We start from the raw sequence: 20,664 nt of genomic DNA on the forward strand, positions 1-20,664 counted from the left end.
CCATCAGGGGGGTATGAGGAGCTCCCTAGCAATGAAGGAGATGTCTCAGATTTTGGAGTGGGCTTAGTCCCACATCTGCTCGCTTTCAGCGATCCACATTCCAGGTGTGGACAACTGGGAAGCGGACTTTCTCAGCAGGCAATCCTTCCATCCGGGGGAATGGTCTCTTCACCCCGAAGTGTTTGCGGAGATAGATCTCATGGCATCCAGACTCAATTGCAAGCAACCCCGATACGGGTCGAGGTTGAGGGATCCCCAGGCAGAGCTCATAGGTGCCTTGGGGATTCAACCTAGCTTACATATTTCCGTTACCACTTCTACCTTGTGTAGTGCTCGCATCAAACAGGAGCGAGCTTCGGCCATCCTGATTGCTCCATCGTGGCCGCGGAGGATGTGGTTTGCGGATCTGGTGGGAATATCATCCTCTCCACCTTGGAGGTTACCCTGTGGCAGGGATCTGCTGGAACAGGGTCCCTTTCAACTTCAAAATCTTTTATCTCTGAGGCTGACTGCGTGGAGATTGAACGCTTAGTCTTAGGCAAGAGAGGTTTTTCTGAAAGTGTGATTGACACTCTAGTTCAGGCAAGGAAACCAGTCGCTCATCACATCTACCATAAGGTGTGGAGGACTTACTTGTCCTGGTGTGAGAAGCATGGATATCCTTGGCACAAGGTGAAGGTATCTAGGACTCTGTTCTTTCTTCAGGAGGGTTTGGAGAAGGGTCTTGCCACTTGTTCCTTAAAGGGACAGATTTCAGCATTATCAGTCTTGTTGCACAGGAGACTTGCTGAGCTTCCTGACATTGTCTTTTTTTCAGACTCTGTCTAGATTTCGGCCTGTCTTTAGGCAGTCTGCTCCCCCATGGAGCTTAAACTTGGTCCTTAAGGTATTGCAGAGGGTTTCGTTTGAGCCTATGCATTCCATTGATATTAAGATTCTGTCCTGGAAGGTTCTCTTCTTGTTGGCTATCGCATCGACACACAGAGTATCTGAGCTTGCTGCCTTGCAATTCGAGCCTCCTTACCTGGTTTTCATGCGGATAAGGCTGTCCTTCCCACCGGGTTGGGGTTTCTTCCCAAGGTGGTGTCTAACCGTAACATCAATCAGAAAATTGTCCCTTCTTTGTGTCCTAACCCTTGTTCTTCTAAGGAGAGGTTACTTCATAATCTAGATGTGGCCTTAAAGTTCTATCTTCAAGCTACAAAGGATATTACAGTCTACATCTCTACATCTCTTTTTGTGGTGTATTCTGGGAAGTGCAAGTGGCAGAGGGCCTCTTCTACTTCTTTGTCTTTTTGGTTGAGGAGCTTGATTCGCTTAGCCTATGAGACAGCGGAACATAAGCCTCCTCAGAGGATCACGGCTCATTAAACTAGAGCTGTGGCTTCGTCTTGGACCTTCAAGAATGAAGCCTCTATGGAGCAGATTTGTAAGGCGGCTACCTGGTCCTCCTTACACACATTTACAAAGTTTTACAAATTTGACATTTTTGCTTCTGCGGAAGCTGCTTTTGGGAGAAAGGTTTTACAGGCTGTGGTGCCCTGGGATTAGAGTCCACCTTTTGCACTCCCGGTTTCATTCAGTGTCCTCTAAGCTTGGGTATATGTTTCCCAAAAGTAATGAATGAAGCCGTGGACTCTCCTCCCCTTTAGAATGGAAAACATAAATAATGCTTACCTGATAATTTTATTTCCGTCATGGGGAGGAGAGTCCACGGCTCCCGTTTGTAACTCTGGTGGGCGGACCTAAATTTAATTTTTATTCTTCTGGCACCATTTATACCCTGATATTTCTCCTAATGTTCCTTGTTCCCTCGGCAGAATTACTGGGGGATGAGGGGAGTGGGGGAGATATTTAAGCCTTTGGCTGGGGTGTCTTTGCCTCCTCCTGGTGGCCAGGTTCTTAATTCCCAAAAGTAATGAATGAAGCCGTGGACTCTTCTCTCCACAATGGAAATAAGTTTATCAGGTAAGCATAATTATGTTTTTGCTATGTTCTCTTGGTATTCTTAGTTGAAAGCTAAACCTAGGTAGGCTCAAATGCTAATTTCTAAGTCCTTGAAGGCTGCCTCTTATCACATGCTTTTTTAATTGCTTTTCACAACAGGGGAGAGCTAGTTCATGTGAGCTATATAGATAGCATTGTAATCACGCCCGTGGCTTGTTGCAGACACTGCACTAGTTGGCTAAAATGTCAATAGATAATAAATAAAATGTCGTGATCAGGGGGCTATCAGAAGATGCTTAGATACAAGTTAATCACAGAGGTAAAAAGTATATGAGTAATAACCGTGTTGGTTATGCAAAACTGGGGAATGGGTAATAAAGGGATTATCTATCTTTTTAAACAACAAAAATTCTGGTGTTGACGGTCCCTTTAACACATTCTTTCTTTATTGACTAAAAGGCATTTATTTTATATGTTTTTTTTTGTTTTACTTTTAATACCGTTTCATTATCACCATGTTCAGACTTAGCCCTGAAGACTTTATTAAAACCCCAACTGGAGATTGCTTTGTGAAGGCTACAGTACGGAAGGGACTTTTACCGGAGATCCTAGAAAATCTCTTGTCTGCTCGAAAGAGGTGAGAAAAAAAGGATGGCTTAAGATAACTTTTTATTGTCTAGTTAGAGTTTAAATGTTATATAAAAAAAGATGCAGTAATCTGCTTACAATTAATCTTTAGATATAGAAGTTAGGCTATGTTGCCACAATACTGTTTGTTTTTATAATGGAAAGAGACCAGTTATTAAGAGAAAAAAGGAATTTTTAACTCCTGAACAAATTCTAGTTGCTAACATGCATCTTCTCTAACCCAACTCAAAAGCATCTCAGTCTTTTACATCTTTTTCATACCAACAAAAGTCTGCTCTCACAAAGTCTTAAATGTTCACCACCAACAAACTATATCTTTCTCTTACATCTGTTCTTGGTCTTTCTTCTTCCACTACTAAAACTTCAGGACCTTTCTCCTTCCACCACCACCTCATGCTTCCTCTCGTGAAGACCACTACCCCAGGGACTGTCTCACTATCTGTCACTGTCTCACTATCTGTCACTGTCTCACATTTCCACACCATGGACTTCTTTCTCTCCTCTACCAATTCAGATCATATCTAGATGTATTTATGTACTTGACAAAGACCTCCATATTTAGTTGTTTAATTCTCCCCTCAACACATAATTCTTCATTATCTTTCCTTCCATCTTTTCAAAATTTCAAAGCATGATACTGGGCAAATTAGTCAGAGACACTCTTGTATACTCATTTACATTGACAGGGAAACACATGCATACACCTAGACTTTCGCACATAAATAAATGCACACTAAGACAGTCAGTAACATGCACACCTGGACATACAAATCAGTTATGCAGGCGCATATAACTTGCTGACACAAACCCAGTATTTCTCCAACATAGGTGTGTCCGGTCCACGGCGTCATCCTTACTTGTGGGATATTCTCTTCCCCAACAGGAAATGGCAAAGAGCCCAGCAAAGCTGGTCACATGATCCCTCCTAGGCTCCGCCTACCCCAGTCATTCTCTTTGCCGTTGTACAGGCAACATCTCCACGGAGATGGCTTAGAGTTTTTTAGTGTTTAACTGTAGTTTTTCATTATTCAATCAAGAGTTTGTTATTTTCAAATAGTGCTGGTACGTACTATTTACTCAGAAACAGAAAAGAGATGAAGAATTCTGTTTGTATGAGGAAAATGATTTTAGCAACCGTAACTAAAATCCATGGCTGTTCCACACAGGACTGTTGAGAGCAATTAACTTCAGTTGGGGGAACAGTTTGCAGTCCTTTGCTGCTTGAGGTATGACACATTCTAACAAGACGATGTAATGCTGGAAGCTGTCATTTTCCCTATGGGATCCGGTAAGCCATGTTTATTACGATTGTAAATAAGGGCTTCACAAGGGCTTATTTAAACTGTAGACTTGTTTTGGGCTAAATCGATTGATATTAACACTTATTTAGCCTTGAGGAATCATTTATTCTGGGTATTTTGATATAATAATATCGGCAGGCACTGTTTTAGACACCTTATTCTTTAGGGGCTTTCCCAAAGCATAGGCAGAGTCTCATTTTCGCGCCGGTGTTGCGCACTTGTTTTTGAGAGGCATGGCATGCAGTCGCATGTGAGAGGAGCTCTGATACTTATAAAAGACTTCTGAAGGCGTCATTTGGTATCGTATTCCCCTTTGGGTTTGGTTGGGTCTCAGCAAAGCAGATACCAGGGACTGTAAAGGGGTTTAAAGCTTAAAACGGCTCCGGTTCCGTTATTTTAAGGGTTAAAGCTTCCAAAATTGGTGTGCAATATTTTCAAGGCTTTAAGACGCTGTGGTGAAAATTTGGTGAATTTTGAACAATTCCTTCATGTTTTTTCGCAATTGCAGTAATAAAGTGTGTTCAGTTTAAAATTTAAAGTGACAGTAACGGTTTTATTTTAAAACGTTTTTTGTACTTTCTTATCAAGTTTATGCCTGTTTAACATGTCTGAACTACCAGATAGACTGTGTTCTGAATGTGGGGAAGCCAGAATTCCTATTCATTTAAATAAATGTGATTTATGTGATAATGACAATGATGCCCAAGATGATTCCTCAAGTGAGGGGAGTAAGCATGGTACTGCATCATTCCCTCCTTCGTCTACACGAGTCTTGCCCACTCAGGAGGCCCCTAGTACATCTAGCGCGCCAATACTCCTTACTATGCAACAATTAACGGCTGTAATGGATAATTCTGTCAAAAACATTTTAGCCAAAATGAACCCTTGTCAGCGTAAGCGTGACTGCTCTGTTTTAGTTACTGAAGAGCATGACGACGCTGATATTAATATCTCTGAAGGGCCCCTAACCCAATCTGAGGGGGCCAGGGAGGTTTTGTCTGAGGGAGAAATTACTGATTTAGGGAACATTTCTCAGCAGGCTGAATCTGATGTGATTACATTTAAATTTAAATTGGAACATCTCCGCATTTTGCTTAAGGAGGTATTATCCACTCTGGATGATTGTGAAAATTTAGTCATACCAGAGAAACTATGTAAAATGGACAAGTTCCTAGAGGTGCCGGGGCTCCCAGAAGCTTTTCCTATACCCAAGCGGGTGGCGGACATTGTTAATAAAGAATGGGAAAGGCCCGGTATTCCTTTCGTCCCTCCCCCCATATTTAAAAAATTGTTTCCTATGGTCGACCCCAGAAAGGACTTATGGCAGTCAGTCCCCAAGGTCGAGGGAGCGGTTTCTACTTTAAACAAACGCACCACTATTCCCATAGAGGATAGTTGTGCTTTCAAAGATCCTATGGATAAAAAATTAGAAGGTTTGCTTAAAAAGATGTTTGTTCAGCAGGGTTACCTTCTACAACCCATTTCATGCATTGTCCCTGTCACTACAGCCGCATATTTCTGGTTTGATGAACTGATTAAGGTGCTCGATAGTGACTCTCCTCCTTATGAGGAGATTATGGACAGAATCAATGCTCTCAAATTGGCTAATTCTTTCACTCTAGACGCCTCTTTGCAATTGGCTAAGTTAGCGGCTAAGAACTCTGGGTTTGCTATTGTGGCGCGCAGAGCGCTTTGGTTGAAATCTTGGTCGGCTGATGCGTCTTCCAAGAACAAGCTACTAAACATTCCTTTCAAGGGGAAAACGCTGTTTGGTCCTGACTTGAAAGAGATTATCTCTGATATCACTGGGGGTAAGGGCCACGCCCTTCCTCAGGATCGGCCTTTCAAGGCAAAAAATAGACCTAATTTTCGTCCCTTTCGTAAAAACGGACCAGCCCAAGGTGCTACGTCCTCTAAGCAAGAGGGTAATTCTTCTCAGGCCAAGCCAGCTTGGAGACCAATGCAAGGCTGGAACAAGGGAAAGCAGGCCAAGAAACCTGCCACTGCTACCAAGACAGCATGAAATATTGGCCCCCGATCCGGGACCGGATCTGGTGGGGGGCAGACTCTCTCTCTTTGCTCAGGCTTGGGCAAGAGATGTTCTGGATCCTTGGGCGCTAGAAATAGTCTCCCAGGGTTATCTTCTGGAATTCAAGGGGCTTCCCCCAAGGGGGAGGTTCCACAGGTCGCAGTTGTCTTCAGACCACATAAAAAGACAGGCGTTCTTACATTGTGTAGAAGACCTGTTAAAAATGGGAGTGATTCATCCTGTTCCATTAAGAGAACAAGGGATGGGGTTCTACTCCAATCTGTTCATAGTTCCCAAAAAAGAGGGAACGTTCAGACCAATCCTAGATCTCAAGATCTTAAACAAATTTCTCAAGGTCCCATCGTTCAAGATGGAAACCATTCGAACTATCCTTCCTTCCATCCAGGAAGGTCAATTCATGACCACGGTGGATTTAAAGGATGCGTATCTACATATTCCTATCCACAAGGAACATCATCGGTTCCTAAGGTTTGCATTCCTGGACAAACATTACCAGTTCGTGGCGCTTCCTTTCGGATTAGCCACTGCTCCAAGGATTTTCACAAAGGTACTAGGGTCCCTTCTAGCGGTGCTAAGACCAAGGGGCATTGCAGTAGTACCTTACCTGGACGACATTCTGATTCAAGCGTCGTCCCTTCCTCAAGCAAAGGCTCACACGGACATTGTCCTGGCCTTTCTCAGATCTCACGGATGGAAAGTGAACGTGGAAAAGAGTTCTCTATCCCCGTCAACAAGGGTTCCCTTCTTGGGAACAATTATAGATTCCTTAGAAATGAGGATCTTTCTAACAGAGGCCAGAAAAACAAAGCTTCTGGACTCTTGTCGGATACTTCATTCCGTTCCTCTTCCTTCCATAGCTCAGTGCATGGAAGTGATCGGGTTGATGGTGGCGGCGATGGACATAGTTCCTTTTGCGCGCATTCATCTAAGACCATTACAACTGTGCATGCTCAGTCAGTGGAATGGGGACTATACAGACTTGTCTCCGAAGATACAAGTAAATCAGAGGACCAGAGACTCACTCCGTTGGTGGCTGTCCCTGGACAATCTGTCTCAAGGGATGATGTTCCACAGACCAGAGTGGGTCATTGTCACGACCGACGCCAGTCTGATAGGCTGGGGCGCGGTCTGGGGATCCCTGAAAGCTCAGGGTCTTTGGTCTCGGGAAGAATCTCTTCTACCGATAAATATTCTGGAACTGAGAGCGATATTCAATGCTCTCCAGGCCTGGCCTCAGCTTGCGAGGACCAGGTTCATACGGTTTCAATCAGACAACATGACAACTGTTGCGTACATCAACCATCAGGGGGGAACAAGGAGTTCCCTAGCGATGGAAGAAGTAACCAAAATTATTCTTTGGGCGGAGTCTCACTCCTGCCACCTGTCTGCTATCCACATCCCAGGAGTGGAAAATTGGGAAGCGGATTTTCTGAGTCGGCAGACATTGCATCCGGGGGAGTGGGAACTCCATCCGGAAATCTTTGCCCAAGTCACTCACCTGTGGGGCATTCCAGACATGGATCTGATGGCCTCTCGTCAGAACTTCAAAGTTCCTTGCTACGGGGCCAGATCCAGGGATCCCAAGGCGGCTCTAGTGGATGCACTAGTAGCACCTTGGACCTTCAAACTAGCTTATGTGTTCCCGCCATTTCCTCTCATCCCCAGGCTGATAGCCAGGATCAAGCAGGAGAGGGCGTCGGTGATCTTGATAGCTCCTGCGTGGCCACGCAGGACTTGGTATGCAGATCTGGTGAATATGTCATCGGCTCCACCTTGGAAGCTACCTTTGAGACGAGACCTTCTTGTTCAGGGTCCGTTCGAACATCCGAATCTGGTTTCACTCCAGCTGACTGCTTGGAGATTGAACGCTTGATTTTATCGAAGCGAGGATTCTCAGATTCTGTTATCGATACTCTTGTTCAGGCCAGAAAGCCTGTGACTAGAAAGATTTACCACAAAATTTGGAAAAAATATATCTGTTGGTGTGAATCTAAAGGATTCCCTTGGGACAAGGTTAAGATTCCTAGGATTCTATCCTTCCTTCAAGAAGGATTGGAAAAAGGTTTATCTGCAAGTTCCCTGAAGGGACAGATTTCTGCCTTGTCGGTATTACTTCACAAAAAGCTGGCAGCTGTGCCAGATGTTCAAGCCTTTGTTCAGGCTCTGGTTAGAATCAAGCCTGTTTACAAACCTTTGACTCCTCCTTGGAGTCTCAATTTAGTTCTTTCAGTTCTTCAGGGGGTTCCGTTTGAACCCTTACATTCCGTTGATATTAAGTTATTATCTTGGAAAGTTTTGTTTTTAGTTGCGATTTCTTCTGCTAGAAGAGTCTCAGAATTATCTGCTTTGCAGTGTTCTCCTCCTTATCTGGTGTTCCATGCAGATAAGGTGGTTTTACGTACTAAACCTGGTTTTCTTCCAAAAGTTGTTTCTAACAAAAACATTAACCAGGAGATTATCGTACCTTCTCTGTGTCCAAAACCAGTTTCAAAGAAGGAACGTTTGTTGCACAATTTGGATGTTGTTCGCGCTCTAAAATTCTATTTAGATGCTACAAAGGATTTTAGACAAACATCTTCCTTGTTTGTTGTTTATTCAGGTAAAAGGAGAGGTCAAAAAGCATCTTCTACCTCTCTCTCCTTTTGGATTAAAAGCATCATCAGATTGGCTTACGAGACTGCCGGACGGCAGCCTCCCGAAAGAATCACAGCTCATTCCACTAGGGCTGTGGCTTCCACATGGGCCTTCAAGAACGAGGCTTCTGTTGATCAGATATGTAGGGCAGCGACTTGGTCTTCACTGCACACTTTTACCAAATTTTACAAGTTTGATACTTTTGCTTCTTCTGAGGCTATTTTTGGGAGAAAGGTTTTGCAAGCCGTGGTGCCTTCCATTTAGGTGACCTGATTTGCTCCCTCCCTTCATCCGTGTCCTAAAGCTTTGGTATTGGTTCCCACAAGTAAGGATGACGCCGTGGACCGGACACACCTATGTTGGAGAAAACAGAATTTATGTTTACCTGATAAATTTCTTTCTCCAACGGTGTGTCCGGTCCACGGCCCGCCCTGGTTTTTTTAATCAGGTCTGATATTTTATTTTCTTTAACTACAGTCACCACGGTACCATATGGTTTCTCCTATGCAAATATTCCTCCTTAACGTCGGTCGAATGACTGGGGTAGGCGGAGCCTAGGAGGGATCATGTGACCAGCTTTGCTGGGCTCTTTGCCATTTCCTGTTGGGGAAGAGAATATCCCACAAGTAAGGATGACGCCGTGGACCGGACACACCGTTGGAGAAAGAAATTTATCAGGTAAACATAAATTCTGTTTTTACTCCAAACGTGACATGCTCTTGACAATCATTTTTGTAAATTTACACTTAAACCTATACTGGTACTGGTTCATCATGCATAACACCCCATAAATGAGCATGTGCTTAAACAGACCCTATAGGGTCCTCATGCATATGGGTCCCCTTAAAGTGATGGTAAACTGTAAATAACCACTGTTCACTATAATAAGGTATTAGTTAATTAATGTGCATTGAGACTCTCATTTTCCCTTTAAATATTATATTTCTCCAACATAGGTGTGTCCGGTCCACGGCGTCATCCTTACTTGTGGGATATTCTCCTCCCCAACAGGAAATGGCAAAGAGCCCAGCAAAGCTGGTCACATGATCCCTCCTAGGCTCCGCCTACCCCAGTCATTCTCTTTGCCGTTGCACCGGCAACATCTCCACGGAGATGGTTAAGAGTTTTTTGGTGTTTAAATGTAGTTTTTATCCTTCAATCAAGTGTTTGTTATTTTAAAATAGTGCTGGTATGTACTATTTACTCTGAAACAGAAAAGAGATGAAGATTTCTGTTTGTAAGAGGAAGATGATTTTAGCAAACGTTACTAAAATCGATTGCTGTTTCCACACAGGACTGTTGAGATGAAGTAACTTCAGTTGGGGGAAACAGTTGGCAGACTTTTCTGCTTGAGGTATGACTGGCCACATTTCTAACAAGACTATGTAATGCTGGAAGGCTGTCATTTCCCCTATGGGGACCGGTAAGCCATTTTCTTAGATTAAGTAAAAGAATAAAGGGCTTTATAAGGGCTTAAAAAACTGGTAGACATTTTTCTGGGCTAAAACGATTACTTTGCTAAGCATATTTGGCAGATTATAACTCTTAATAGTTATTATAATCTTGGGGATTGTTGTAAAAAAATGGCAGGCACTGTATTGGACACCTTTTTCAGATGGGGGCCTTTTCTAGTCATAGGCAGAGCCTCATTTTCGCGCCACTAATGCGCAGTTGTTTTTGGAGAGCAAGGCATGCAGATGCATGTGTGAGGAGCTAAGAACCACTGAAAAAGCTTATAGAAGGCGTCATTTGGTATCGTATTCCCCTCTGGGCTTGGTTGGGTCTCAGCAAAGCAGATACCTGGGACTGTATAGGGGTTAAATGTAAAAACGGCTCCGGTTCCGTTATTTTAAGGGTTAAAGCTTTCAAATTTGGTGTGCAATACTTTTAAGGCTTTAAGACACTGTGGTGAAATTTTGGTGAATTTTGAACAATTCCTTCATACTTTTTCACATATTCAGTAATAAAGTGTGTTCAGTTTAAAATTGAAAGGGACAGTAACGGTTTTATTTTAAAACGTTTTTTGTGCTTTGTTGACAAGTTTAAGCCTGTTTAACATGTCTGAACCATCAGATAAGCGATGTTCTATATGTATGAAAGCCAAGGTTTCTCCCCATTTAAATATATGTGATGATTGTGCCATAGTGTCCAAACAAAGTAGGGACAATGATGTCACAGATAATGATATTGCCCAAGATGATTCCTCAAATGAGGGGAGTAAGCATGATACTGCATCATCCCCTTCTGTGTCTACACCAGTTTTGCCCACACAAGAGGCCCCTAGTACATCTAGTGCGCCAATACTTATTACCATGCAACAATTAACGGCTGTAATGGATAATTCTATTGCAAACATTTTATCCAAAATGCCTACTTATCAGAGAAAGCGCGATTGCTCTGTTTTAAACACTGAAGAGCAAGAGGACGCTGATGATAACTGTTCTGACATACCCTCACACCAATCTGAAGGGGCCAGGAGGGAGGTTTTGTCTGAGGGAGAAATTTCAGATTCAGGAAAAATTTCTCAACAAGCTGAACCTGATGTTGTAACATTTAAATTTAAATTAGAACATCTCCGCGCACTGCTTAAGGAGGTATTATCTACTCTGGATGATTGTGACAATTTGGTCATTCCAGAGAAATTATGTAAGATGGACAAGTTCCTAGAGGTTCCGGTGCCCCCCCGATGCTTTTCCTATACCCAAGCGGGTGGCGGACATAGTAAATAAGGAGTGGGAAAGGCCCGGCATACCTTTCGTTCCTCCCCCTATATTTAAGAAATTATTTCCTATAGTCGACCCCAGAAAGGACTTATGGCAGACAGTCCCCAAGGTCGAGGGGGCGGTTTCTACTCTAAACAAACGCACTACTATTCCTATAGAAGATAGTTGTGCTTTCAAAGATCCTATGGATAAAAAATTAGAGGGTTTGCTTAAAAAGATGTTTGTTCAACAAGGTTACCTTCTACAACCAATTTCATGCATTGTTCCTGTCACTACGGCAGCTTGTTTCTGGTTCGAAGAACTAGAAAAGTCGCTCAATAAAGAATCTTCGTATGAGGAGGTTATGGACAGAGTTCAAGCACTTAAATTGGCTAACTCTTTTATTTTAGATGCCGCTTTGCAATTAGCTAGATTAGCGGCGAAAAATTCAGGGTTTGCTATCGTGGCGCGCAGAGCGCTTTGGCTAAAGTCTTGGTCAGCGGATGTGTCTTCCAAGACAAAATTGCTTAACATCCCTTTCAAGGGTAAAACACTGTTTGGTCCTGATTTGAAAGAGATTATTTCAGACATCACCGGGAGAAAGGGCCACGCCCTTCCTCAGGATAGGTCTTTTAAGGCTAAAAATAAGCCTAATTTTCGTCCCTTTCGCAGAAACGGACCAGCCTCTAATTCTACATCCTCTAAGCAAGAGGGTAATACTTCTCAACCCAAACCAGGCTGGAACAAGGGTAAGCAGGCCAAAAAGCCTGCCACTGCTACCAAAACAGCATGAAGGGATGGCCCCCGATCCGGGACCGGATCTGGTGGGGGGCAGACTTTCTCTCTTTGCTCAGGCTTGGGCAAGAGATGTTCAGGATCCTTGGGCACTAGAAATAGTTTCTCAGGGTTATCTCCTGGAATTCAAGGAACTACCCCCAAGGGGAAGGTTCCACAGGTCTCAATTATCTTCAAACCAAATAAAAAGACAGGCATTCTTACATTGTGTAGAAGACCTGTAAAGATGGGAGTAATTCATCCAGTTCCAATAGGAGAACAAGGGATGGGGTTTTACTCCAACCTGTTCATAGTTCCCAAAAAAGAGGGAACATTCAGACCAATTTTAGATCTCAAGATCCTAAACAAATTTCTCAGGGTTCCATTGTTCAAAATGGAAACCATTCGAACGATCCTTCCTACCATCCAGGAAGGTCAATCTATGACCACGGTGGATTTAAAGGATGCGTACCTACATATTCCTATCCACAAGGAACATCATCAGTTCCTAAGGTTCGCTTTTCTGGACAAGCATTACCAGTTTGTGGCACTTCCATTCGGATTAGCCACTGCTCCGAGAATTTTCACAAAGGTACTAGGGTCCCTTCTAGCGGTTCTAAGACCAAGGGGCATTGCAGTAGTACCTTACTTGGACGACATCCTGATTCAAGCGTCGTCTCTGTCAAAAGCAAAGGCTCATACGGACATCGTCCTAGCCTTTCTCAGATCTCACGGATGGAAAGTGAACAAAGAAAAAAGTTCTCTGTCCCCGTCAACAAGAGTTCCCTTCTTGGGAACAATAATAGATTCCTTAGAAATGAGGATTTTTCTGACAGAGGTCAGAAAATCAAAACTTCTAAGCTCTTGTCAAGTACTTCATTCTGTTCTTCGTCCTTCCATAGCGCAGTGCATGGAAGTAATAGGATTGATGGTTGCAGCAATGGACATAGTTCCTTTTGCACGAATTCATCTAAGACCATTACAACTGTGCATGCTCAGACAGTGGAATGGGGATTATACAGACTTGTCTCCGACGATTCAAGTAGATCAAAAGACCAGAGATTCACTCCGTTGGTGGCTGATCCTGGACAACCTGTCACAGGGAATGAGCTTCCGCAGACCAGAGTGGGTCATTGTCACGACCGACGCCAGTCTGGTGGGCTGGGGCGCGGTCTGGGAACCCCTGAAAGCTCAGGGTCTATGGTCTCGGGAAGAATCTCTTCTCCCGATAAACATTCTGGAACTGAGAGCGATATTCAATGCTCTCAAAGCTTGGCCTCATCTAGCAAGGGCCAAATTCATAAGGTTTCAATCAGACAACATGACGACTGTTGCATATATCAACCATCAGGGGGGAACAAGGAGTTCCCTGGCGATGGAGGAAATTACCAAGATAATTCAATGGGCGGAGGATCACTCCTGCCACTTGTCTGCAATCCACATCCCAGGAGTGGAAAATTGGGAAGCGGATTTTCTGAGTCGTCAGACATTCCATCCGGGGGAGTGGGAACTCCATCCGGAAATCTTTGCCCAAATAACTCAATTATGGGGCATTCCAGACATGGATCTGATGGCCTCTCGTCAGAACTTCAAGGTTCCTTGTTACGGGTCCAGATCCAGGGATCCCAAGGCGACTCTAGTAGATGCACTAGTAGCACCTTGGACCTTCAACCTAGCTTATGTATTCCCACCGTTTCCTCTCATTCCCAGGCTGGTAGCCAGGATCAATCATTAGAGGGCTTCGGTGATCTTGATAGCTCCTGCGTGGCCACGTAGGACTTGGTATGCAGACCTGGTGAATATGTCATCGGCTCCACCATGGAAGCTACCTTTGAGACAGGACCTTCTTGTTCAAGGTCCATTCGAACATCCGAATCTGGTTTCCCTCCAACTGACTGCTTGGAGATTGAACGCTTGATTTTATCAAAGCGTGGGTTTTCAGATTCTGTAATAGATACTGATTCAGGCTAGAAAGCCTGTAACTAGAAAGATTTACCATAAAATATGGAAAAAATATATCTGTTGGTGTGAATCTAAAGGATTCCCATGGAACAAGATAAAAATTCCTAAGATTCTATCCTTTCTACAAGAAGGTTTGGAGAAAGGATTATCTGCAAGTTCTCTGAAGGGACAGATCTCTGCTTTATCTGTTCTACTTCACAAAAGGCTGGCAGCTGTGCCAGACGTTCAAGCGTTTGTTCAGGCTCTGGTTAGAATCAAGCCTGTTTACAGACCTTTGACTCCTCCCTGGAGTCTAAATCTAGTTCTTTCAGTTCTTCAAGGGGTTCCGTTTGAACCCTTACATTCCGTAGATATTAAGTTATTATCTTGGAAAGTTTTGTTTTTGGTTGCAATTTCTTCTGCTAGAAGAGTTTCAGAGTTATCTGCTCTGCAGTGTTCTCCGCCCTATCTGGTGTTCCATGCAGATAAGGTGGTTTTGCGTACTAAGCCTGGTTTTCTTCCGAAAGTTGTTTCCAACAAAAATATTAACCAGGAGATAGTTGTACCTTCTTTGTGTCCGAATCCAGTTTCAAAGAAGGAACGTTTGTTACACAATCTGGACGTAGTCCGTGCTCTAAAATTCTATTTAGAGGCTACTAAAGATTTCAGACAAACATCTTCTTTGTTTGTTGTTTATTCTGGTAAAAGGAGAGGTCAAAAAGCAACTTCTACCTCTCTTTCTTTTTGGCTTAAAAGCATTATCCGATTGGCTTATGAGACTGCCGGACGGCAGCCTCCTGAAAGAATCACAGCTCACTCCACTAGGGCTGTGGCTTCCACATGGGCCTTCAAGAACGAGGCTTCTGTTGACCAGATATGTAAGGCAGCGACTTGGTCTTCACTGCACACTTTTGCCAAATTTTACAAATTTGATACTTTTGCTTCTTCGGAGGCTATTTTTGGGAGAAAGGTTTTGCAAGCCGTGGTGCCTTCCATTTAGGTGACCTGATTTGCTCCCTCCCTTCATCTGTGTCCTAAAGCTTTGGTATTGGTTCCCACAAGTAAGGATGACGCCGTGGACCGGACACACCTATGTTGGAGAAAACAGAATTTATGCTTACCTGATAAATTACTTTCTCCAACGGTGTGTCCGGTCCACGGCCCGCCCTGGTTTTTTTAATCAGGTCTGATGAATTATTTTCTCTAACTACAGTCACCACGGTATCATATGGTTTCTCCTATGCATATTTCCTCCTGTACGTCGGTCGAATGACTGGGGTAGGCGGAGCCTAGGAGGGATCATGTGACCAGCTTTGCTGGGCTCTTTGCCATTTCCTGTTGGGGAGGAGAATATCCCACAAGTAAGGATGACGCCGTGGACCGGACACACCGTTGGAGAAAGTAATTTATCAGGTAAGCATAAATTCTGTTTTGCAATGAAAAAAATATGTATTTCCCCCTGACCTGTGTCCTGGCCGCCTACGTGTGAAATCCTTTTTTTTTTTTCCCCTCTCACAATTAGACAGGCATCTGGTGCAGCCAATAACCTATACTGTCAACAAAGGGTATAAATTGCACCACAAATAATAAAAAAAAAAATGGGGGTTTACGTGTTTTTAAAACTCAATATTGTGAACAGGATATGAAATACTCGTTTGTACTAGGGGTATGTCGCATGGATGAAACATGCGGCCAAGACCGCAGCAGTAAATGGTAAATCGCTGTGCAATAGATGATTCTCAGTTTAATTGAAGCTGCATTAGGAAATTCCCTAAAACTACAGTTGCGCAGTTGATGCAGTTGCAAAATCATTACTGATGGTCATCAAAGCAGCGGTGTCGGAGCGTGCTGCTGATCAAATACACAGGGCCAGTGTTCTTTCGAAAATAGCTGCCTTGTCGAGATTTACTACCTCTACGTGCGCATGCTCACAATTAAATAATCGCAGTTCACTTGTGTTTGAATGGAATATGTGTAATGTGATTATGTAATGACCAGCATGCGCAGATGCAGGTACACCGGGCGTATGGTGCACCTCCTATTGGCTCCACCAGATGCCTGTCAAATTGTAGAAAAAACGGGTGTGTTTCAACTTAAATTAATCTTTTTTTATTAAAAAAAAAAAGAATAAAATATCCTTTTGATTCGAATAATTATGGTCAGAATATCATAATTTTGTCATTTGTATACATAAATACAACATATATACACCTGTTCAGACACTAAAATTCACAATCAAAAATGTTCACGATATAAATTGTTTCAATAAACAATATCAATGCTAAATAATAATAATTCTTGTAACCGTAAAGCTCCAAGGAACGTAAAAAAATGGCTTGGATTTTCTCAGAGAGATGCCACATGATGTGTTGTAACCAATAACAGTTCCTGTTTTTGTAACCTGCTGTCTGATTAGTATCCACCCAATGCCAAACATCTAAATCACATCAGTGAACAAATAAAAGTCAACTCCATTGTATATTTGAGATGAGTGCCTAAATATACAAAGTTATTTATAAAAAAAAATAAAACTATAGAAATAGAGAGAATAAAATGAGCGAACAAATACTTTGATAAAAATGTTATTTAATCTATTACATTGACCGGCATACACTCGTAATTGAACCAATATGTAACACACTGTTTAGTGGAAGGTTCTTGATGCAATATTCCTGCATTGCACACAGTGCATGTTGGATCCCTAAGTACAGTGGCAACACCTTAAAGGGACACAAAACACAAATGTTTTTCTTTCATAATTCAGATAGAGAATGCAATTTTAAGCAACTTTTTACATTTACTCCTATTATCAATTTTTCTTTGTTCTTTTGGTAACTTTATTTGAAAAGCAGGAATGTAAGCTTAGGAATCAAGAAAAAAACTATTTGGGTTTCATATCCCTTTAAGGTTTATAGGGGATCACTAAACGAGTATTGCTTCATTTATGCATCCTGTGTTGCATATTTCAGTGCCTTGCTGATATTCCATCGTACGATTAAAAATCGTTTGCCTCTATCACAAATCTATCTTCAAAAATAATGTATTTTAGCCATAGGAAAATTATTTTCTGTTTTATTACTTGAGCCATCTTTTTTTTTAATAGCAATCATTAAGATTGTATGTGGGGAAACTAGCTTTATTTTGCTTAAACAATATAAATAACTATTGGCTTGTTGTTTCTCTCTTCTACGGCGCAGGGCAAAGACGGAACTCAAAAAGGAAACTGATCCTTTTAAACAGAAGGTGTTGGATGGGCGTCAGTTGGCCCTGAAAGTGAGTGCAAACTCTGTGTACGGGTTTACTGGAGCACAGGTTGGCAAACTACCATGCCTAGAGATCTCACAGGTGGGTCACAACTGTCCTGCATCACATAATTATATTACACCAAGTTCAGCTCTCAAGAGCATACTGTAAATATGTTATAAAACTGGTCACATTTAGGAGGTTTACACTGCACAGATAGCAGTAATAGAAGAGTTTACAGTAGTCTTTAAATTGTGCCTACTTCCTTGTTATGGAAAAAAATCTAAAACGCTGAATCCATATTTTCTCAAATATTATTGCTTCTGTTTTTCCTTACATATGTTTAGCCCTTTTTTCTGCTCACTAATTTCAGCACTTTCTTAGGGTGCTTGTGGACATAGAACTTTGCATTTTGTTTTGGCTCGTGAATCTTTCTCAACAGCAAAATGAACTAAGTGGTAGTTAATTGGTCAAAAGTTTTGTTTCAAAATGAGGGGAAACCTGAAGCTGTGCACATATCCTCTGGTTTGTTTCAACACTAGACACTTGGCCTATTGTCATCTTTGCAGGGGGTGGTTGCTTGGATTATTCTTATCTCGTGCAAGCACATGTATTGCTGCAATTTGTATCTTTGGGACAGGAACTTGGGGGTGGCCTGCTCTCTTGCTAAATACTACCCTATAAAAAAAATACATGTCATTTATGCAAACCTGCTACTTTTTTGCTTTTGTACAGATCGTCATAGGAATAATTAATTGATGAGATCCCTCATGGTTCTCAATTTTTATTTTAAAGGAATCCCTGACAATGTTAACGGGGCAGAAAACAAGTTGGGATAGAGACAAAATATCATATGTACTTTATTTACTTTACCTGCAAATGTATACTGCATTGCCTTGCCATTAACCCTTTCTTTTAAGTTTCTGAATTGTACAGCTCTAACTCCCCCCACACAATTCCTTATATGGCTGTATCTATCTCCTCCTTTGCTTTGGTAGAATACAAGACTTTAACACTCCTTATCTGTCTAGAAGCAAATAAGCTGCTGTGAACGCAGTTAAAATACAATGCCTGTGTTTCTGATGCTAAACACTGATGATTGGAGGTGGATCAGACAGCATAGCTATGTAACTTAAAATAATAATAATTAAAAAAAAAAAAGCAAAATTAAAAACTTACCAGCAATTTTTTTTTTTTTTTTTTCTTTCATGTAATTAACAAGAGTCCATGAGCTAGTGACGTATGGGATATACATTCCTACCAGGAGGGGCAAAGTTTCCCAAACCTTAAAATGCCTATAAATACACCCCTCACCACACCCACAAATCAGTTTTACAAACTTTGCCTCCAAGGGAGGTGGTGAAGTAAGTTTGTGCTAGATTCTACGTTGATATGCGCTCCGCAGCAAGTTGGAGCCCGGTTTTCCTCTCAGCGTGCAGTGAATGTCAGAGGGATGTGAGGAGAGTATTGCCTATTGAATGCAGTGATCTCCTTCTACGGGGTCTATTTCATAAGGTTCTCTGTTATCGGTCGTAGAGATTCATCTCTTACCTCCCTTTTCAGATCGACGATATACTCTTATATTTACCATTTCCTCTACTGATTCTCGTTTCAGTACTGGTTTGGCTTTCTACAAACATGTAGATGAGTGTCCTGGGGTAAGTAAGTCTTATTTTCTGTGACACTCTAAGCTATGGTTGGGCACTTTATTTATAAAGTTCTAAATATATGTATTCAAACATTTATTTGCCTTGACTCAGAATGTTCAACTTTCCTTATTTCCAGACAGTCAGTTTCATATTTGGGATTATGCTTTAAATTATCATATTTTTCTTACCTCAAAAATTTGACTTTTTTCCCTGTGGGCTGTTAGGCTCGCGGGGGCTGAAAATGCTTCATTTTATTGCGTCATTCTTGGCGCGGACTTTTTTGGCGCAAAAATTCTTTTCCGTTTCCGGCGTCATACGTGTCGCCGGAAGTTGCGTCATTTTTTGACGTTATTTTGCGCCAAAAATGTCGGCGTTCCGGATGTGGCGTCATTTTTGGCGCCAAAAGCATTTGGGCGCCAAATAATGTGGGCGTCTTATTTGGCGCCAAAAAATATGGGCGTCGATTTTGTCTCCACATTATTTCAGTCTCTATTTTCATTTGCTTCTGGTTGCTAGAAGCTTGATGTTTGGCATTTTTTTCCCATTCCTGAAACTGTCTTATAAGGAATTTGATCTATTTTGCTTTATATGTTGTTTTTTCTCTTACATATTGCAAGATGTCTCACGTTGCATCTGAGCCAGAAGATACTACAGGAAAACCACTGCCTGCTGGATCTACCAAAGCTAAGTGTATCTGCTGTAAACTTTTGGTAGCTATTCCTCCAGCTGTTGTTTGTAATAATTGTCATGACAAACTTGTTAAAGCAGATAATATTTCCTTTAGTGATGTACCATTGCCTGTTGCAGTTCCCTCAACATCTAAGGTGCATAATGTTCCTGATAACATAAGAGATTTTGTTTCTGAATCCATAAAGAAGGCTTTGTCTGTTATTTCTCCTTCTAGTAAACGTAAAAAGTCTTTTAAATCTTCTCTCTCTACAGATGAATTTTTAAATGAACACCATCATTCTGATTCTTTGGACTCTTCTGGTTCAGAGGATTCTATCTCAGAGATTGATGCTGATAAATCTTCATATTTATTTAAGATGGAATTTATTCGCTCTTTACTTAAAGAAGTACTAATTGCTTTAGAAATAGAGGATTCTAGTCCTCTTGATACTAATTCTATACGTTTGGATAAGGTTTTTAAAGCTCCTGCGGTTATTCCAGAAGTCTTTCCTGTTCCTAATGCTATTTCTGCAGTAATTGCTAAGGAATGGGATAAATTGGGTAATTCATTTACTCCTTCTAAACGTTTTAAGCAATTATATCCTGTTCCGCCTGACAGGTTAGAATTTTGGGACAAAATCCCTAAAGTTGATGGGGCTATTTCTACCCTTGCTAAACGTACTACCATTCCTACGTCAGATGGTACCTCGTTTAAGGATCCTTTAGATAGAAAAATTGAATCTTTTCTAAGAAAAGCTTATCTATGTTCAGGTAATCTTCTTAGACCTGCTATATCATTGGCTGATGTTGCTGCAGCTTCAACTTTTTGGTTGGAAACTCTAGCGCAACAAGTAACAAATCGTGATTCTCATGATATTATTATTCTTCTCCAGCATGCTAATAATTTCATCTGTGATGCCATTTTTGATATTATTAGAGTTGATGTTAGATTTATGTCTCTGGCTATCTTAGCCAGAAGAGCTTTATGGCTTAAGACCTGGAATGCTGATATGGCTTCTAAATCAACTCTACTTTCCATTTCTTTCCAGGGAAACAAATTATTTGGTTCTCAGTTGGATTCTATTATTTCAACTGTTACTGGTGGG

The 20,664-nt window shown here is 41.8% G+C and overlaps 1 protein-coding gene across 1 annotated transcript in view; it reads left to right on the forward strand.

The window, feature by feature from the left end:
- POLD1 (DNA polymerase delta 1, catalytic subunit) overlaps window positions 1-20,664 on the forward strand; it is a 384,813-nt gene that overhangs the window by 217,110 nt on the left and 147,039 nt on the right. Inside the window, exons 16-17 of the mRNA XM_053690816.1 lie at window positions 2,471-2,584; window positions 17,195-17,342. Of these exons, the coding sequence (XP_053546791.1) occupies window positions 2,471-2,584; window positions 17,195-17,342 (262 nt within the window). The remainder of the gene's footprint in view (window positions 1-2,470; window positions 2,585-17,194; window positions 17,343-20,664) is intronic.

This window comes from Bombina bombina, chromosome 8, assembly GCF_027579735.1.
Source record: "Bombina bombina isolate aBomBom1 chromosome 8, aBomBom1.pri, whole genome shotgun sequence".
NCBI classification, from domain to species: Eukaryota; Metazoa; Chordata; class Amphibia; order Anura; family Bombinatoridae; genus Bombina; species Bombina bombina.